Source organism: Heterodontus francisci, chromosome 12, assembly GCF_036365525.1.
Source record: "Heterodontus francisci isolate sHetFra1 chromosome 12, sHetFra1.hap1, whole genome shotgun sequence".
NCBI classification, from domain to species: Eukaryota; Metazoa; Chordata; class Chondrichthyes; order Heterodontiformes; family Heterodontidae; genus Heterodontus; species Heterodontus francisci.
The window spans coordinates 97088281-97105331 of NC_090382.1; the positions used below are offsets into that span (position 1 = coordinate 97088281).

Consider the following 17051-nt stretch of genomic DNA (forward strand, 5'->3'; position numbering starts at 1 on the left):
CCATCCTCAATGATGGGGGAGCCCAGCACACCAGTGCAAAAGATAAGGCTGAAGCATTTGCAACAATTGTCAGCCAGAAGTGCCGAGTTGATGATCCATCTCGGCCTCCTCCTGAAGTCCCCAGCATCATAGATGCCAGTCTTTAGCCAATTCGATTCACTCCGCGTGATATCAAGAAACGACTGAAGGCACTGGCTATTGCAATGGCTATGGGCCCTGACAACATTCCGGCAAACGTACTGACAACTTGTGCTCCAGAACTTGCTGCGCTCTTAGCCAAGCTATTTCAGTACAGCTACAACACTGGCATCTACACAGCAAAGTGGAAAATTGCCCAGGTATGTCCTGTACACAAAAAGCAGGACAAGTCCAACCCAGCCAATTACTGCCTCATCAGACTAGATTAGAGATACAGCACTGAAACAGGCCCTTCGGCCCACCGAGTCTGTGCCGAACATCAACCACCCATTTATACTAATCCTACACTAATCCCATATTCCTACCAAATATCCCCACCTGTCCCTATATTTCCCTAGCACCTACCTACACTAGTGACAATTAATAATGGCCAATTTGCCTATCAACCTGCAAGTCTTTTGGCTTGTGGGAGGAAACCGGAGCACCCGGAGAAAACCCACGCAGACACAGGGAGAACTTGCAAACTCCACACAGGCAGTACCTGGAATCGAACCCGGGTCCCTGGAGCTGTGAGGCTGCGGTGCTAACCACTGCGCCACTGTGCCGCCCTACTCTCGATCATCAGTAAAGTGATGGAAGGTGTCGTCGACAGTGCTATCAAGTGGCACTTGCTTAGTAACAACCTACTCAGTGACGCTCAGTTTAGGTTCCACCAGGGCCATTCAGCTCCTGACCTCATTACAGTCTTGGTTCAAACATGGACAAAAGAGCTGAACTTGAGGTGAGGTTAAAGTGACTGCCCCTGACATCAAGGCAACATTTGACTGAGAACGGCATCAAGGAGCCCTGGCAAAACTGGAATCAGAGGGAAAACACTCTGCTGGTTGGAATCGTACCTAGCGCAAAGAAATATGGTTGTGGCTGTTGGAGGTAGTCATCTCAGCTCCAGGACATCACTGCAGGAGTTCCTCAGGGTAGTGTCCTAGGCCCAACCATCTTCAGCTGCTTCATCAATGACCTTCCTTCAATCATAAGGTCAGAAGTGGGGATGTTCACTGGTGATTGCACAATGTTCAGCACCATTCACAACTCCTCAGATTAAAGGCCTGCTACCTGACCCAAACCCGATGGGACCCGACGACATGTGTCGGGTTCAGTTGGGTCGGGTTGCACTTCCAGATCCGGCATTCGGGCTCGGGTCGGGCCGGATCGAACATGCTCTATCACAGATAAGTGGCTCCACTGTTAATTTAATTTTTGGACTAGAAAGGTGGTTTTGTTAGTTATTTTAAGCTTGTGCAGATCAGCAACAAAGTGAAAAACGGGAGGTAAGTTAACTGATTGTCGGTCGGGTCGGGTCAGGCGCAGGAAGAAATGGAAGGACCCGGGCCGGGTCGGATGTCGTTCTGTCGGGCTCAGGTCGGGTTTTTTCTTTGGAGACCCAAGCAGGCCTATACCTCAGATACTGAAGCAGTCCGTGTAGAAATGCAGCAAGGCCTGGACAATATCTAGACTTGGGCTGATAGCAAGTAACATTCACGCCACACAAATGCCAGACATTGACCATCTCCAAGAAGAGAGAATCTAACCATCTCCCCTTGACATTCAATGGCATTATGATTGTTGAATTCCCCACTATCAACATCCTAGGGGTTACCAATGACCAGAAACTGAACTGGAGTAGCCATATAAATACTGTGGCTACAAGAGGCTAAAAATCCTGCAGTGAGTAACTCACCACCTGCCTCCCAAAGCCTGTCCACCATCTACAAATCACAAGTAAGGAGTGTGTTGGAATACTGTCCATTTGCCTGGATGGGTGCAGCTCCAATAACATTCAGGAAGCTTGACACTATACAGGACAAAGCAGCCTGCTTGATTGGCAGCCCATCCACAAACATTCACTCCCTCCACCACTGACACACAGTGGCAGCAGTGAGTACCATCTGCAAGATACACTGCAGCAACTCGCCAAGGCTCCTTAGACAATACCTTCTAAAGCCGTGACCTCTAGCACCTAGAAGGACAAGGGCAGCAGATGCATGGGAACACCACCGCCTGCAAGTTCCCCTCCCAGCCACAGATCATCCTGATTTGGAACTATATCGCTGTTCCTTCACTGCCGCAGGGTCAAAATCCTGAAACTCCTTTCCAAACAGCACTGTACCTACCTCACGTGGACTGCAGCGGTTCAAGAAGGCAGCTCACCACCACCTCAACAGCAATTGGGGATGGGCAATAAATGCTGGCCTAGCCAGCGACACCCACATCCCATGAACGAATAAAAAAAATCAGTAATCATCAGATGCAAAATGGGCCCAGAATTCATGACTATGTTGACAGCCAATGCCAAAAAGTAGACCATTGTGTTCCCTCATCCTCCAGTGCCAAATATCCACCACAATTTGCTGGGGAAAAGAATACAATATGCTGCAGCGAACACAGCGATGGATCAGTAGCTGCATGGCCAAACTGATAGTTAAATTCCATTAAATTCTGTGTAAATTTGAGCCTAATTTATTGGTTTATTTATTTATATTCGGCAGCATATTATCACACGTTATTAACAAGAATAAACATTGACATACAAGCAAAGATTATTAGGAAAATAACAGTTCTCTTGCACTGTGGGCTGGTTTTTATTCTGGTGATGGGGAGACACCACTTTGGCCCTCTGTTGGACCCATGTTGCCATCACCAGGTGAGCCAACAATTAAAAGCCTGCCATTGGCAATGCCATCCCTTTCAGGGGCGAACTCCTGCCTCTAGATCTGCCGGCCAGTCAGAAGGCCTGAAGCTCTGCAGTACAGGCAACGCCATTGAGAGCGGTGACCGCCACCGGTAGTGCAGGAAGCCCTGCAGTAACGAGGACTGGAGGAGACCTGGAAGAGGTAAGTGGGGTCAGGTTCTCCGGCGCCATTCAGGCAGGCCCCAGCAACTGGGTGGGAGGCGGGGATATTTCTGGGGTGGTGGGGGGTGCGGGGAGTGACCATGCTGCTGGGGGATGGGGGGTATCCCTCTGGGTGCCCTGAATTTCCAGCAAAGGAGGGACCCCTACCCTGACCCCACCGTAAGGCCAGCAGGCTATTCCTAGCGGCGTCTCCCCGCAGTGCTGGACCCCCCCCCCGTCTTCAGTTAAATTGAATTTGAGGCAGGAAGAGGCCCTTAAGTGGCCATTGATTGGCTACTTAAGGGCCTCAGTTGGCCTTGGGTGGGAAGGCCAAGGATGGCCTTCCCAATCAAAATGGCAGGAGGCCTGGGCGACCTTAGGAATGGTGTCACCTGCCATTTTGGTACAGATGCTCCACAAATAATGAGCTGTACTTTTGAGTATTTCAGATATTCTGTGAAAATGGAAGTATTTGAAAAAGCTTTGACTCCATTGTGAATGGTTATATTTCAGAAAAATGGTGGGCAGCTTCCAGACAATAAAATCATTGCGGGTGAACTGAAAGACCTGCCTGAGCTAAAGAAGTATATGAAGAGAGTCATGCCATTTGTTGCTATGGTCAAGGTAAATGCTTAGATTTCAGGGTATGATGTGTGTTTTTACCATAAGCTTAGACACAGCTGTGTTTGTCTTGCTACAGGTTGAAGTGGAAGCTTCAGGAGACGGTACCATCATCCAGAAGTTTTGCTGAATTAACAATCCTAGATAAATACATGCTTTAAATTAATTTTTATGTCTCTGCAACCTTCTCCAGCCTTGCAACGCTTGAGAACTCTTGTGTTCCTCCAACTCTGGCCTCTTCTGTATCTAGAAATCCCCTTGCCCTACCATTAGCAGCTGTGCCTTCAACCATCTAGGCTCAAAACTCTGCAATTCCCTGCTTAAAACTCTGCCTCTCCATCTCCCTCTACTTACTTATGACCTTTGTTAAAACCCATCTCTTTGATCAAGCTTTTGGTCACTCCTTCTACTATCTCCTTCTTGGCTTAGTGGCAATCTTTTGCCTGATTATGCTTCTGTGAAGAGCTTTGAGCCATTTTCTACATTAAATAGGCTATATAAATGCATTGTTGCTGTTATGTGCAATACTTTATAAATATCCAAATTAATGATTTTATCTTTCCCTTCTGGTGTGATATCGTTTGATTACCTCTGCAACTTTATCATTAAGTTACTTACAGTAGAGACAAAAAGAAAACACTGAATACTGCTAGTCTGAAATAAAGCCGAAAATGTTGCAAATGCACATCAGGTCAATTAGCATCTGAAAGAGAGAAGATAGGCTAACATTTCAGATGGGATCCTTAATGAAAAAGCTGATAATTTGTATGGAAATGAAGGGACTTCCATGTACAGGGTAATTTATTATAAATGAGTACATTATAATCATTGGTGTAATTTGAACCAGAGGTGTGGCACTGAAGATGTTTCTTTTACAACAGCATGGAATTGAATGACTAGTTTTTTTTTCAAGGGAAAGACCACATAGGACAAACTGCCCAACTCTCTCATTCCGTAATACTGGCTAGCTCATGGAGTATTGCCGATATGGCAAACCACATATGAGCCTGAAGCCCCCTTGCTCAGTCCCAGGAGCAGCAGTTATCTCTGAATATTGCTACTTGTGGTGCTACAGTGTTTGCTTTTTACTATAGGAAAACCTGGAGAAGAATGGGTCTCGAGTTCTTGACCTGGAGCTGGAGTTTGATGAACGTAGTGTCTTGATGGAAAACATTGTCTATTTAACAAACTCGCTGGAGGCAAGTATCAGTGAAAGAGCTAATTTAGGTCAGAAAAATCAATAACAAGTGTCCATGTTCTGATCATTTCTGAGGAAACAAATAATAACAGCTCTAGTGATGGATGCCTGAAAGAACTTGCAGTGCAAGTCTGAGTGCTGCCTGCTATTTTTGTGTGCCTTTGTGCAATACAAGTACAATGAGGAGAAGTGCTTTGTACGGTGGAGCTGTCCATTGGCAGTTTGGGGAGGTGACATTGTAGCTACTTTACATTTGCTAAATGGAAAAATGTTCGAACCCTCCTAATATCAAGTTTTACAGAGAAAATACAAATTTGAATGTGAATGTTTCTCACTTGCTATTTACTGCTTTAGTGGGATTGTGGGCAATTTATGTCACCAAGTGAAATGCATATATGGAAATTATAAGCAGTAACAAAAGACTTTTTTTCACTGGGCGAATTCATTGCATGGGCTTTAAGTAGCGATTAAATACTATAGGGAACTGCTGAACACGAATTATCATCAGCACTCTTGAAATTAAACCTGAGATAGAAATGGGCAGTAGATTCCTGAGTTACAGGGGGGCAGGGAACTGATTCCAGTGGCAGAACGGTCAATTTCCAGAGGACAAAAGTTTAACGTGGTTGGCAGAAGAACTGGAAGCGACATGAGAAACATTTTTTTTACAGGGTTGTTGCAATCTGTAATGCACTGCCTGAAAGGATGGTGGAAACAATTCAACAGTAACATTCAGAAGAAAATTGGATGAATGCTTGAAGGGGAAAAAAAGTTACTGGGCTATGGGGAGAGAGCAAGGGTGTGGAATTAATTGGATAGCTCAACCAATGAGCCATCGTGATAGATCGATTCTGTGTACAATTCTGAGATACTTTGTGACGATATAAGGGAGGGAATTCCCAACCCTGAGTGTGGGAAGAAAGAATTGGGGATCTGGAGGTGGGACTAAGATGGAAATTAATTTGCTGACAGTTAGGTGTATCCCTGGCATACATTGTGGCTCTTTGTATTCCAAACTTTGCTTATGCACACTGACACTTTTTAATTTAAACTGCTATCTTGAAATTGTGGATGCCCCTGCAATGATTGGGTTCTGGACTTAGCGCACTGAGAATCACACTGTATGTTTGGGTTACACTAAATAGACTGGAGTTTTCCTTTAACTGCAATGATGTAACATACCCAGGAAAGTTTGACAACATATATTGCTTCAGCTGTCCCAATAGAGACATGGGAGGTTCATGGCAGAGGTATAATGTTATGAAACTGTGGACAATCCTTTCTCTTGGTGACCTAAACTGAGTCTGAGAATCAAAAAAAGGAACGGTAGAATATGAAACCTTGAACACTTATGTAATGAAAATACTTAGTGGTGGTCACTCTACCTTCCTGTCACAGCTGGACCACATCGATGTGTTGTTTGCAACAGAGGCAGATGATAAAATCCGAGAAGAATGCTGTCCAGGAAAGCCTTTCTGTGCGTTTAGAACAGAGGTAAGAGAAGAGAGACAGGCATCAAACTAAAATCTTGTATGGGAGAGGGCTTTCCAGGCAGAGGTGTTCTGTGTATTTTGACAATGGATGTAAGTCTAGGGAAGTTGGTTGCATTTGAATAACTGCACATTAGAATGTTCCCTGTTCTGAGAGATCCTAAAATATGGAACAAAAGCACCACAGTTGATAAACTACTTCCATGCCAAGAGCTAAGGTTAAAAAGGAAGCTGTACAACCTATTCTCATCCTTCATGCTCAATATTATGGTCTTTTTGTGCCGCCTTAAGATTTTTTTCCAAACTAGTTTGATAAACTGGTAATTGTGATGCAAGCTTAAAATAACTTCACATGATTCTCCATTCCAAAACAGAAAATCATCTTCTTTGTCCCACTCCCTGCATAACACTTTTTAGTTGAAAGCATAGGAAGGTAAGTTGCTCCATTCTCTGAATGAGCTCCTCCAATTCCATTTGTACTTTGGGAGAAATGCCTGTTCTAGACAACCTTCTCTATGATTGACAATAAGAAATCACTGAAAAAGAAGCTGGCCATGAAACTGTATCATGCTGCCTGTTGGCGTTGTGCAGTGGCAGACCAAGACAATATGCCACAGAGTGTTATGTCCTGAAATTTGACTATTCTGTTCCATATGGTTTTCTACATGGATTTTAGCAAGGTTTTTGACAAGGTCCCACATCGCAGACTGGTTAAAAAAAATAAAATCCCATGGGATCCAGGGAAATGCAGCAAGGTGGATACAAAATTGGCTCAGTGCCAGGAAACAAAAGGTAATTGTTGACTGGTGTTTTAGCGACTTGAGGGCTGTTTCCAGTGGCATTCCACAGGGCTCAGTACTGGGTCTCCTGCTTTTTGTGGTATATATTTGCGATTTGAACGTAAATATAAGGGGCATGCTCAAGAATTTTGCAGATGGCGCAAGGAGGATAGCTGTAGGCTGCAGGAAGATATTGATGGTCTGGTCAGATGGGCAGAAAAGTGGCAAATGGAATTCAACTTGGAGAAGTGTGAGGTGATGCATTTGGGGAGGTCAGACAAGGAAAAGGAATGCACAATTAATGGGCAAATACTGAGAAGTGTAGAGGAAGTGAGGGACCTTGGAGTGAATGTCCGCAGATCCCTGAAGATAGCAGAACGGTCGATAAGGTGGTTAAGAAGGCATATGGAATCCTTTTCTTTATTAGCCGAGGTATAGAATATAAGAGCAGGGAAGTTATGCTGGAACTGTATAACTCACTGGTTAGGCCACAACTTGAGAACTGTGTGCAGTTCTAGTCACCTCATTACAGAAAGGATATAATTGCACTAGAGAGGATACAGAGGAGATTTACGAGGATGTTGTCAGGACTAGAAAAATGCAGCTATAAGGAAAGATTGGATAGGATGGGGTTGTTCTCCTTGGAACAAAGAAGGCTGAGGGGAGATCTGAGTGAAATGTACAAAATTGTGAGGGGCTTGGATAGAGTGAAGGTGAAGTGTCTATTCACATTAGCAGAGAGGTCAGTGACGAGGGGGCATAGATTTAAAGTGATTGGTAGAAAAATCAGAGGGGAGATGAGGAAAAACTTTTTCACCCAGAGGGTGGTGGGGGTCTGGAACTCACTGCCTGAAAGGGTAGTTGAGGCAGAGACCCTCAACTCATACAAAAGGAGTCTGGATATGCACCTCAAGTGCCGTAATCTGCAGGGCTACGGATCAAATGCTGGAAGGTAGGATTAGAATAGGTGGATCGTTTTTCAGCCAGCACAGACACGATGGGCCAAATGGCCTCTTTCTGTGCCTTAAACTTTCTATGATTCTCTGATGATCCCTTTTGGAGAGACCCTACAAACAGGATTTGGAAGTGTATAGCTTTATTCTGGAGTCCATTTCTCGAATTGTTGTTCTTGTGCTTGTTCACAGCCTAGTGTGTCCCTGTTCTTGGTGAACCCCCAGCCAGCAAATGGACATTTCTCTACAAGGATCGATATCCGACAGGGTGATGAAAAGGATACTGTAATTCGAAGACTAATGAAGATTGACAAGAGTATTAAAGGTATGACTGATTTTAACTGTCTTGTTAATTCTCAACTATACCATATATGAAACTATTAGTCAGTGTTTTCATTTTTTGACCATCAATTTTTGAAATTTTAATGCCTTTTTTAAACCCAACTACATCATATCCCTTTGCTTGGGAAAAGGGGAAATGAACATGCTACCAATCCTTTGGTCTGTACAGCTGACTGGAGATGCTTCACAGTATCCCAGTATGATTTACTCTTTGTTTTCTCATTTTTTTAAAATTGCACCTTAGCATCCATTCTGCAGCATGCTGTGTCGGCAGTCCCATTTGTAGAACAGCGTTAACTATTTGGCAAAGCCACAGTTACATTAAGCAAACTTTACATGATTATCATTGATTACTTCAGAGCGTAAGTATTTAATTGGAAAGTTAATCATTTTCCTTGTGTTTTATAATAGTTGTGTTAGATGTAGGATCGTCCTGTTTATTCTGTACTTCATTCTTTTTTGGAATTAAATATTTTACTCCACTCTGGATGAAATCAGTTTGGAGGCTTAATAAAGTGAATCAACATCAACAACCTGGGGGTTACCATAGTCCTGAAATTGAACCGGACCACCATATAAATATTGTGGCTACAAGAGCCGATCAGAGGCTGGGAATTCTGCGGCAAGTAACTCGCCTCCTGGCTCTCCAAAGCTTGTCTGTCATCGACAGGGCAGAAATCAAAATTGTGATAGAATATTCTCCACTTGCCTGGATGAGTGGAGCTCCAACAACACTCAAGAAGGTTGATGCCGTCCAGGACAAAGCAGCCTGCTTGATCGGCACCCCACCCACCGCCTTAAACATTCACTCCCTCCACCACCGGTGCACACTGCAGCAACTTGCCAAGGCTTCTTCAACAGCACCTTCCAAACCCACAACATTGACCACCTAGAAGGATAAGGGCAGCAGGTGGATGGGAACGCCACCACCTCCACCTCTCCTCCAAGTCACACACCATCCTGACTTGGAAATATATCGCCGATTCTTTACTGTGGCTAGGCCAAAATCCAGGATCTCCCTACTTAGCAGCTTACCTTCACCACTTAGACTGTTGTAGTTCAAGAACACAGCTCGCCGCCACCACCACCTTAAGGACAGTTAGGGATGGGCAATAAATGCTGGCCTTGCCAGCGATGCCCACATCCCATGAATTCAAATTAAGTAACACATTTAACTTTGAAATCAGATCAATGAACTATAAACCCAACAAAATGTGGGGCTTTTTTCAGGAATGTACTTATCTTCGAGGGTTGCTACCAGTATTTGTACCTACTGTTTCTTAATGTGCGGGATGTCTATCGACACGTGCCTTTATGAACCAAAACTTGTGATTAGCAGTTAATTTATATTTCAGGAGCCCTGCCTTCATGCTACTGAAGTCCATGTTTGCAGAAATCTGCAGGGACTTCAAGAGATATCTGCAAAATAGGCAGTATTCAAAAAGGAGATTGCTCCACACCTTATTTTTGTCAAAAATGAAGAAGTTGCTGATATGCAAAATGAAGTCCAAGTAATGCATTTGGTTTGAAAGTGGTTTATTGATCTCTAGTCTTAAGTGATCCAGATTCATGGTACTTGATTTAATCACTGAGTCTTAATGTGCATTATAAGTGGACAGGAAAGATAGAGTTTGGAGAAAAATAAATAGACTTCTTGTATGGAAAGTACAGTAATCCACTAGACCTTGACTCCTGGTTGTGTACATCATTGCTACTTGAGTTTTCGGTATCTTCCTGTTCACCATTCATTCTTTCAAACTTACCTTACTCATCCTAGAATGAATAGAGTGGTTGTGGATGCTTGGTACAGTGTTTTTGACATCAGGAACATGTCAGGGCTCATGTTTGAAATGGCAGGTTTGTATAACTCATTTGTGTGTTAAATGCTGTTATAGAGAGGTATGTGGTTTTTCCCCAAGATGACTTGCAAACATGTGAATAATAAAGAACAGGAAAAGTCCTTCTCATCCATCCAGTCGATCCCATGCAACCACAATACCACCCCACCCAAAAGCCATGTTCTCCTGAGAGATGTGAAAAAACGGATAAAATCTCAGGTCAATTAGAAGAGGAAAATCTGAAAATAAAATCCTCTACAACACCCTTAGGCTATCAAAACTACAGCCAGCAACCACATTCTCCCTGAAATTTTATACAGTGTCAACCTTTTGTATGCTGCGGCCAAAAACAGGTCCAGTTCTCACTTGAAGGAATTCCTCAAAGCAGTGTTGACTGCTGCTGGCAGCCTGTTCCACGGGTCCACTATTCTATGGGACTTCCTAATCTTTGGGTGGGGAGGTACTGTAAATAGATGGTTCTTTGAAGGAGAGAAGCTCAGTTTGGAAGTCAACTCATGTTTTGTTGCATAGAATTTATGGCAAAAAAAACCAGGCCATTCAACTAACTTGTTGAGCTGGCATTTTGATCCCTCTTCATCGAACCTTATCAGCATATCCTCAACCACAATTTGGTCTCTTGATAGTTTTACCAGCTGTTGTAAAAACAGGACATAAGAGGGACCTAGAGTCATAAAGTTATACAGCACAGAAACAGGCCGTTTGGCCTATCGTGTCAGTGCCGGCTATCAAGCATCTAACTATTCTAATCCCATTTTCCAGCACTTGGCCTGTAGCCTTGTATGCTATGGCGTTTCAAGCGCTCATCTAAATACTTCTTAAATGTTGTGAGGGTTCCTGCCTCTACCACCTCTTCAGGCAGTGTATTCCAGATTCCAACCATCCTCTGAGTGAAAAGAAATTTCCTCATATCCCTCTAAACCTCCTGCCCCTTACCTTAAATCTATGCCCCTTGGTTATTGACCCCTCTGCTAAGGGAATAAGTTTCTTCCTATCTATCCTATCAATGCCCCTAATAATTTATATACCTCAATCATGTCCCCCCCCCCGCCCTCAGCCTTCTTTGCACTAAGGAAAACAACCCTAGCCTTTTCAGTCTGTCTTCATAGCTGAAATGCTCCAGCCCAGGCAACATCCTGGTGAATCTCCTCTGCACCCTCTCCAGTACAATCACATCCTTCCGATAGTGTGGTGCCCAGAACTGTACACAGTACTCCAGCTGTGGCCGAACTAGCGTTTTATACAGCTCCATCATAACCTCCCTGCTCTTATATTCTATGCCTTGGTTAATAAAGGCAAGTATCCCATATGCCTTCCTAACCACCTTATCTACCTGTGCTGCTGCCTTCAGTGATCTATGGACAAGTCCCTCTGACCCTCTGTACATCCTAGGGTCCTACCATCCATTGTATATTCCCTTGCCTTGTTGGTCCTCCCAAAATGCATCACCTCACACTTCTTAGGATTAAATTCCATTTGTCACTGCTCCGCCCATTTTACCAGCCCATCTATATCATCCTGTAATCTAAGGCTTTTCTCCTCACTATTTACGACACCACCAATTTTCATGTCATCTGTGAACTTACTGATCATACCGCCTATATTTACGCCTAAATCATTAATGTATACTACAAACAGCAAGGGTCCCAGCACTAATTCCTGTGGTCCACCACTGGTCACAGGCTTCCACTCGCAAAACAACCCTCGACCATCACCCTCTGCTTCCTGCCACTAAGTCAATCTGTTAATAATCTACTTCTGCTGTTTGCAACTTCAGTGAACGGTGAATTTGTATTGTTGCATAAAATTTTACAGCACTTGTTAGTCTTTTCAGATAGTTGTACCATCTTAGTTCTGGTATCATCCTTGTAAATCATTTTTGCTTGTGTCTGCTTTCCAGTGGCCAGCCAGTACAGCTTTGGCAGATAGCTGGGACCTAGTCAGTTGGTGAATGAAAGATGCTGTGCAAGAAGGGCCTAAATCAACAGGGGAAAAATAACTTTTGGTATAATCATTGTAAAACATGCAATAACTCCATTATATGTATCACTAGTTTTAGTGCAGCTCATTGCTCCCTGTGTATTTTTAATATTTAAGTAATTAAAATTAAAGTGATAATCGTGAATAAACTAACGTTTCTCAGCATGTATTGGGGGAGCTTAAGGTATTTGCTGAACTAGAGAAATTAGGAAATCTTTGAACCTAGGCCTGCTACTTGTAAGCCTGTACAAAACAAGTTCATCCTGCCAGTTTGACTAACTGAAATGCCAACTTTCAATTGTACCATGGCATTATGTTCATTGAAATAGAATAAACCCACTTATCTTTCTGTTTTTCAGATCTTACAAGAGTGAAGCTAATGAGGTATGAAGACCCTGTACTGGGCCCACGACGGGTTCCAATCCTTGGGAAGGAATCTGTGGGTAAAGTGGCCATTTCTGAGAAAGCATCCTTTCACATAGACCTGACTGCAAAGAAGATCCATCTGATTGACAATAGCTTGAAACTTGATGTGGGTGATACTTTGATCTACCTGGTACACTGATGCACAATAGAATAAAGCCCTTTGCCTAAACCTAAGCTGTCAACTGTAATACTTCTCTGTTGAAATTGAACTTACTGCCATCACCTTTATATTCATTGAAAACATTATACGTTTTAATAATTTGTAAATGAATGAAATGGGTGGAATAAAGTGAAATAAGACTACTGCTATGGATGTTTTGCTAATTATTTTTTTCTGTGGTTTGCCAGCAGAATGTTATACCTGGAAGCTGAGAGTCACAAGCTTGAGTTGATAAGTGAGGGAATTAACAGGCTACCAGTGCAGGTGTTGGTCTGTCAGGTGGCAGTAAAGAAAATGGCAATGCTAATCTATCTTCCCTGCCACTTGTGAGAGACTGCCTTTAATTGAACAAAGTTCTTCGACTACACTTGCAAAGGCACCAAGATCAGTTGCTGGATGTGGATTCATTATGATATTGTTGAGCTTTCGGACCCTATAGTTTCTTCCCGAGTGAATTTTCCAGTATTCGCAGGGTATGATGTCCAATCCTTGGCATAAGTGAAAGCAGCACCTAAGGACAGATTATCTGATCATTATATTGCTGTTTGTGAGCCCTTGTTATCCGCAAATTGCTTTTCCTATATTACAAAAGTGACTGCACTTCAAAAAGCACTTAATTGACTGTAGAACGCATTGAGGCGTCCTGAGGTCATGAAAGATGCTATGTAATTGCAAATCTTTATTTCTTTAGTGGACTGAACAGTACTGATATATACACACTGGGAAACAGAGTTCAATATAAATACTCAGCCTACACAATTTGTGGTGGACTCTGCAATACAAAATCAGTGGAGCAGCATGTGCAGACTGTTTTTTGAATAGATGACTTGTTGAATTTCGTTAAGTGCACAGACTCTGGTTTCAAAGCTTGTTTGTAAAAAAAAAAAAGACCCTGACTTGAAAATGAAACAAAAACTTCAGGGTTCTGGAGAAACAGAACTGGTTGCAACCAGATAAAACAAAGAGTAATTTAACCAGAGGCATGTGACGAGAGCTATCCAAGTTCAGATTTCAAGACTGATAGTTCAGGCTGTTTGGCAGTGTGCTGTTTTTTCCAGCCAAGCTGTTGAGAGTGGAAACCTGATTCTGGGAGCTGGCCATTGGCAAATATGAGTGGCAGCAGCTGTTTTCAGTGACATAAGAGAGTTACTAGTGGAACCATGCCATCAAGACTCTCATGAGCAGAACTATGGAAGTTCCAGAGTGGTATGCAATTTTGGTGGAAACTATAATGGTGGAGTTCATGATTTCAGGGGAACTGTTGTTGAATGGAAATTGGCGTTTTCATCTTGGAGGGCAGGAGTTCGAAATCTACCTGAAGAAGTTCATTGTTTTGAGGAACTTTGTGGCTGTTCAGTGGCATCTTTGCTGAGAGGACTGCTCAGTAAATCCATGAGATCTATCTTTGTTCCATCTTATAATTGACGTGTAATATATATATACACCATGATTTGACCATTAATTCATGTTTAATTTATGTTGATTTTGGTTTGATAAAGTAAAATTTATAGTAGTTAAATCTTGTCCATATGGTTTTTCTATTGGGCCGTTCAGTAAATTCGATTCATCTAGTTTGTTGATCTCCACGGGGATCATAAATCTAAGTTTAGTTCAAATAGGCACAGCTCTGGCAAAAATATCAAATCTAAGAATGTTCTTTTGGGAGAGGCTGAGACCATCAAGCTAAAAGACAATTTTCTAAATTTAATTATGTTATCAGGAAATGATCTTTTTTTAAAAAAACAGGTTTCAACCTTTATTTTGGGCATTACAAATTCAGAACAGTGGGAACAAATAAAGTCAAATGTCTGTGTCCAGACCATTGGATTTGAGCATCATTGTCATCAGGACTTGTTCAACGAAAAAGATGCTGAAATATGTGATCTGCTGAAACAAAAATGAGCAGCCTTCATTGCCTGGCAGAACAACCCAAGGTCGCAAGTCAAGAAGGCAGCATTCCAACAGCTCAAGGCTGACACCCAAAGACAAATCCAGAAGATAAAGAACAGGTGGTGGGAAGAGAAAGCCCGAGCGATCCAACAATATGCCGACCATCATGACATGCAAAGCTTTTTTGAAGTCACCAGGGCTATCTATAGACTGAGATAAAATGGACAAAATCCCCTTCACTCACAGGATGGTGTTTCTCTTTGTAAAGATGACAATGCCATCTGTCAACGCTGGAAAGAACATTTTCAACAACTCCTCAACCGTAAATCCACAGTGGCAGCTGATATCCTTCAGGCCATCCCCCAGTACCTTGTGGCAGAATCCATGGATGAACCACCATCAATGGGAGAGCTGCAACAAACAATCAAACAGAAGAAAAACAACATAGCCTGCGGCCTGATGGTATTCCAGCCAAGTTGCCTCTTGTCCATAGCAGGGAAATTCCTGACACACAATCTCTTGAATTGTCTACTTCCTGTGGCTGAGGAAATCCTCCCAGAGACAGTGCAGCTTTAGACCTTCCAGAGGAACCTCCGACATGGTCTTTGTTGCCCGACAAATCTAGTAAAAATGTCGAGAACAACACAAGGAACTCTTCATTGCATTCATAAACCTGACCAAAGCATTCCTCAATAAATCACGAGGCTATGTGGATTGTGCTCCAAAGATTTGGATGCCCAAGAAACTTCATCACAATCCTGCAATTGTTCCATGATGATATAATTGCAACTGTCTTGAGTGGGAGATCTGAAACAAATGGCCTTCAAAATCCGAACCGGGGTCAAGCAAGACTGTGTGGTAGCCCCCATATTATTTACAATCTACCTGACAGTGCTCTTCACTTCGTGAAAGATCAGCTGCCCTCTTGTGTAAGTATTAAATACCGCCTAGATGGAAAACTCTTTAACCTCAGTCACTCCATGCCAAAACTAAACTGACCACCATAGACATACATGATCTACAGTTTGCAGAGGACTGCAGTGTTGTTGCCCGCTCCGCACCAGATTTGCAAGCTGCTCTCAATCTCTTCAATTCTGGATAGGAGAGGCTCTGCCTGTCCTTGAATGTTGTCAAAACTGAACTCAGACATCAACCCACACCTGGTCAGCCAAATATTCCACCTCCCATATATGTTGAAGGAGAGACTTTGGAATATGTTGAGCACTTTCCAAACCTTGGCAGCTATCTCTCTTAAAAGGCCACCATTTATGAGGAGATCCAACATTGGATCAGCTGTGCAAGCTCAGCCTTCTACAAACTACGGCAGTGAGTGTTTGACAACAAAGACCTCCGCAAGTCAACAAAAGTCCTAGTGTGCAGAGCAGTTGTTGTCACCACACTGCTCTACTGCACTGAGACCTGGACTGTGTAACAGCAACACATAAGAGCGCTAGAGAAATTCCATCAGCAATCCCTCCGCCGCATCCTCTGGATTCAATGGGAGGACAGTTGAACAAATGCTAGTGTCCTTGAAGCCAGCTCCACAAGCATTCAGGCAAAATTCCTGAAAAACCAACTTCGATGGACTGGACACTGTGTTCTGGATGGCTGAATATCTTCTTCCCCTGTCGGGTCATGTTTTCTCAACTCTCAAATGACCAGTGTCCTAGGAGAGGACAAAGAAAACACTTCAAAGACACTGAAGCTCTCTTTGAAGCGTGGCAGCATTGACATTGATAACTGGAAGGAGCTTACTACCAATTCTTCAAAATTCTTCTTCTTCTTCTTCTTTGGCCTCCTTGTCTCGAGAGACAATGGGTAAGTGCCTGAAGGTGGTCAGTGGTTTGTGAAGCACTGCCTGGAGTGGCTATAAAGTCCAATTCTAGAGTAAAATGGCGACAACTTATCCATTATGCTGCATCATGCTTTGAGTCCAAATGCCTTAATAATGAGGTAGAGCGGTGGCAGAGAAGGAAAGAAAGGGAAGCAAATCCTGCACTCCGGATCCCACTTCCTCCTGCCCCATGTGCCCAAAGATCTGTGGGTCAAGAATTGGCCTGTTCAGTCACCTGAAAACCCATGGCAGAAACTAGTGATCTTGAATAGACATCATCCTCGAATCAAGGGACAGTCAACGACGAGAAATTCTGAAACCTGGTGGCTAGATTGTGCAAGCAGAATTAATTATTTATATAGATAACACCCATTATAAATATGGATGTAAGAATTTAAAATGGGGGAAAAAGTTGACAAGTCAAGTTATGTAGACAGGAAGCATGTACAGATGTAAGATTTTTATTAAGACATAATTGGATATTTTAACTGATG

General features: G+C 43.0%; 1 protein-coding gene across 3 annotated transcripts in view; it reads left to right on the plus strand.

Annotated features, from left to right (window-relative positions):
* The window catches only part of lars1b (leucyl-tRNA synthetase 1b), a 76924-nt gene extending 63948 nt beyond the window's left edge, over positions 1 to 12976 (plus strand). For all 3 annotated transcript variants that reach the window (XM_068043901.1, XM_068043902.1, XM_068043903.1), the window contains 5 exons: positions 3542 to 3652; positions 4744 to 4848; positions 6246 to 6341; positions 8262 to 8394; positions 12607 to 12976. In XM_068043901.1, the coding sequence (XP_067900002.1) occupies positions 3542 to 3652; positions 4744 to 4848; positions 6246 to 6341; positions 8262 to 8394; positions 12607 to 12812 (651 nt within the window). In that variant the 3' untranslated portion in view covers positions 12813 to 12976. The remainder of the gene's footprint in view (positions 1 to 3541; positions 3653 to 4743; positions 4849 to 6245; positions 6342 to 8261; positions 8395 to 12606) is intronic.
* Positions 12977 to 17051: the final 4075 nt, after the last annotated feature.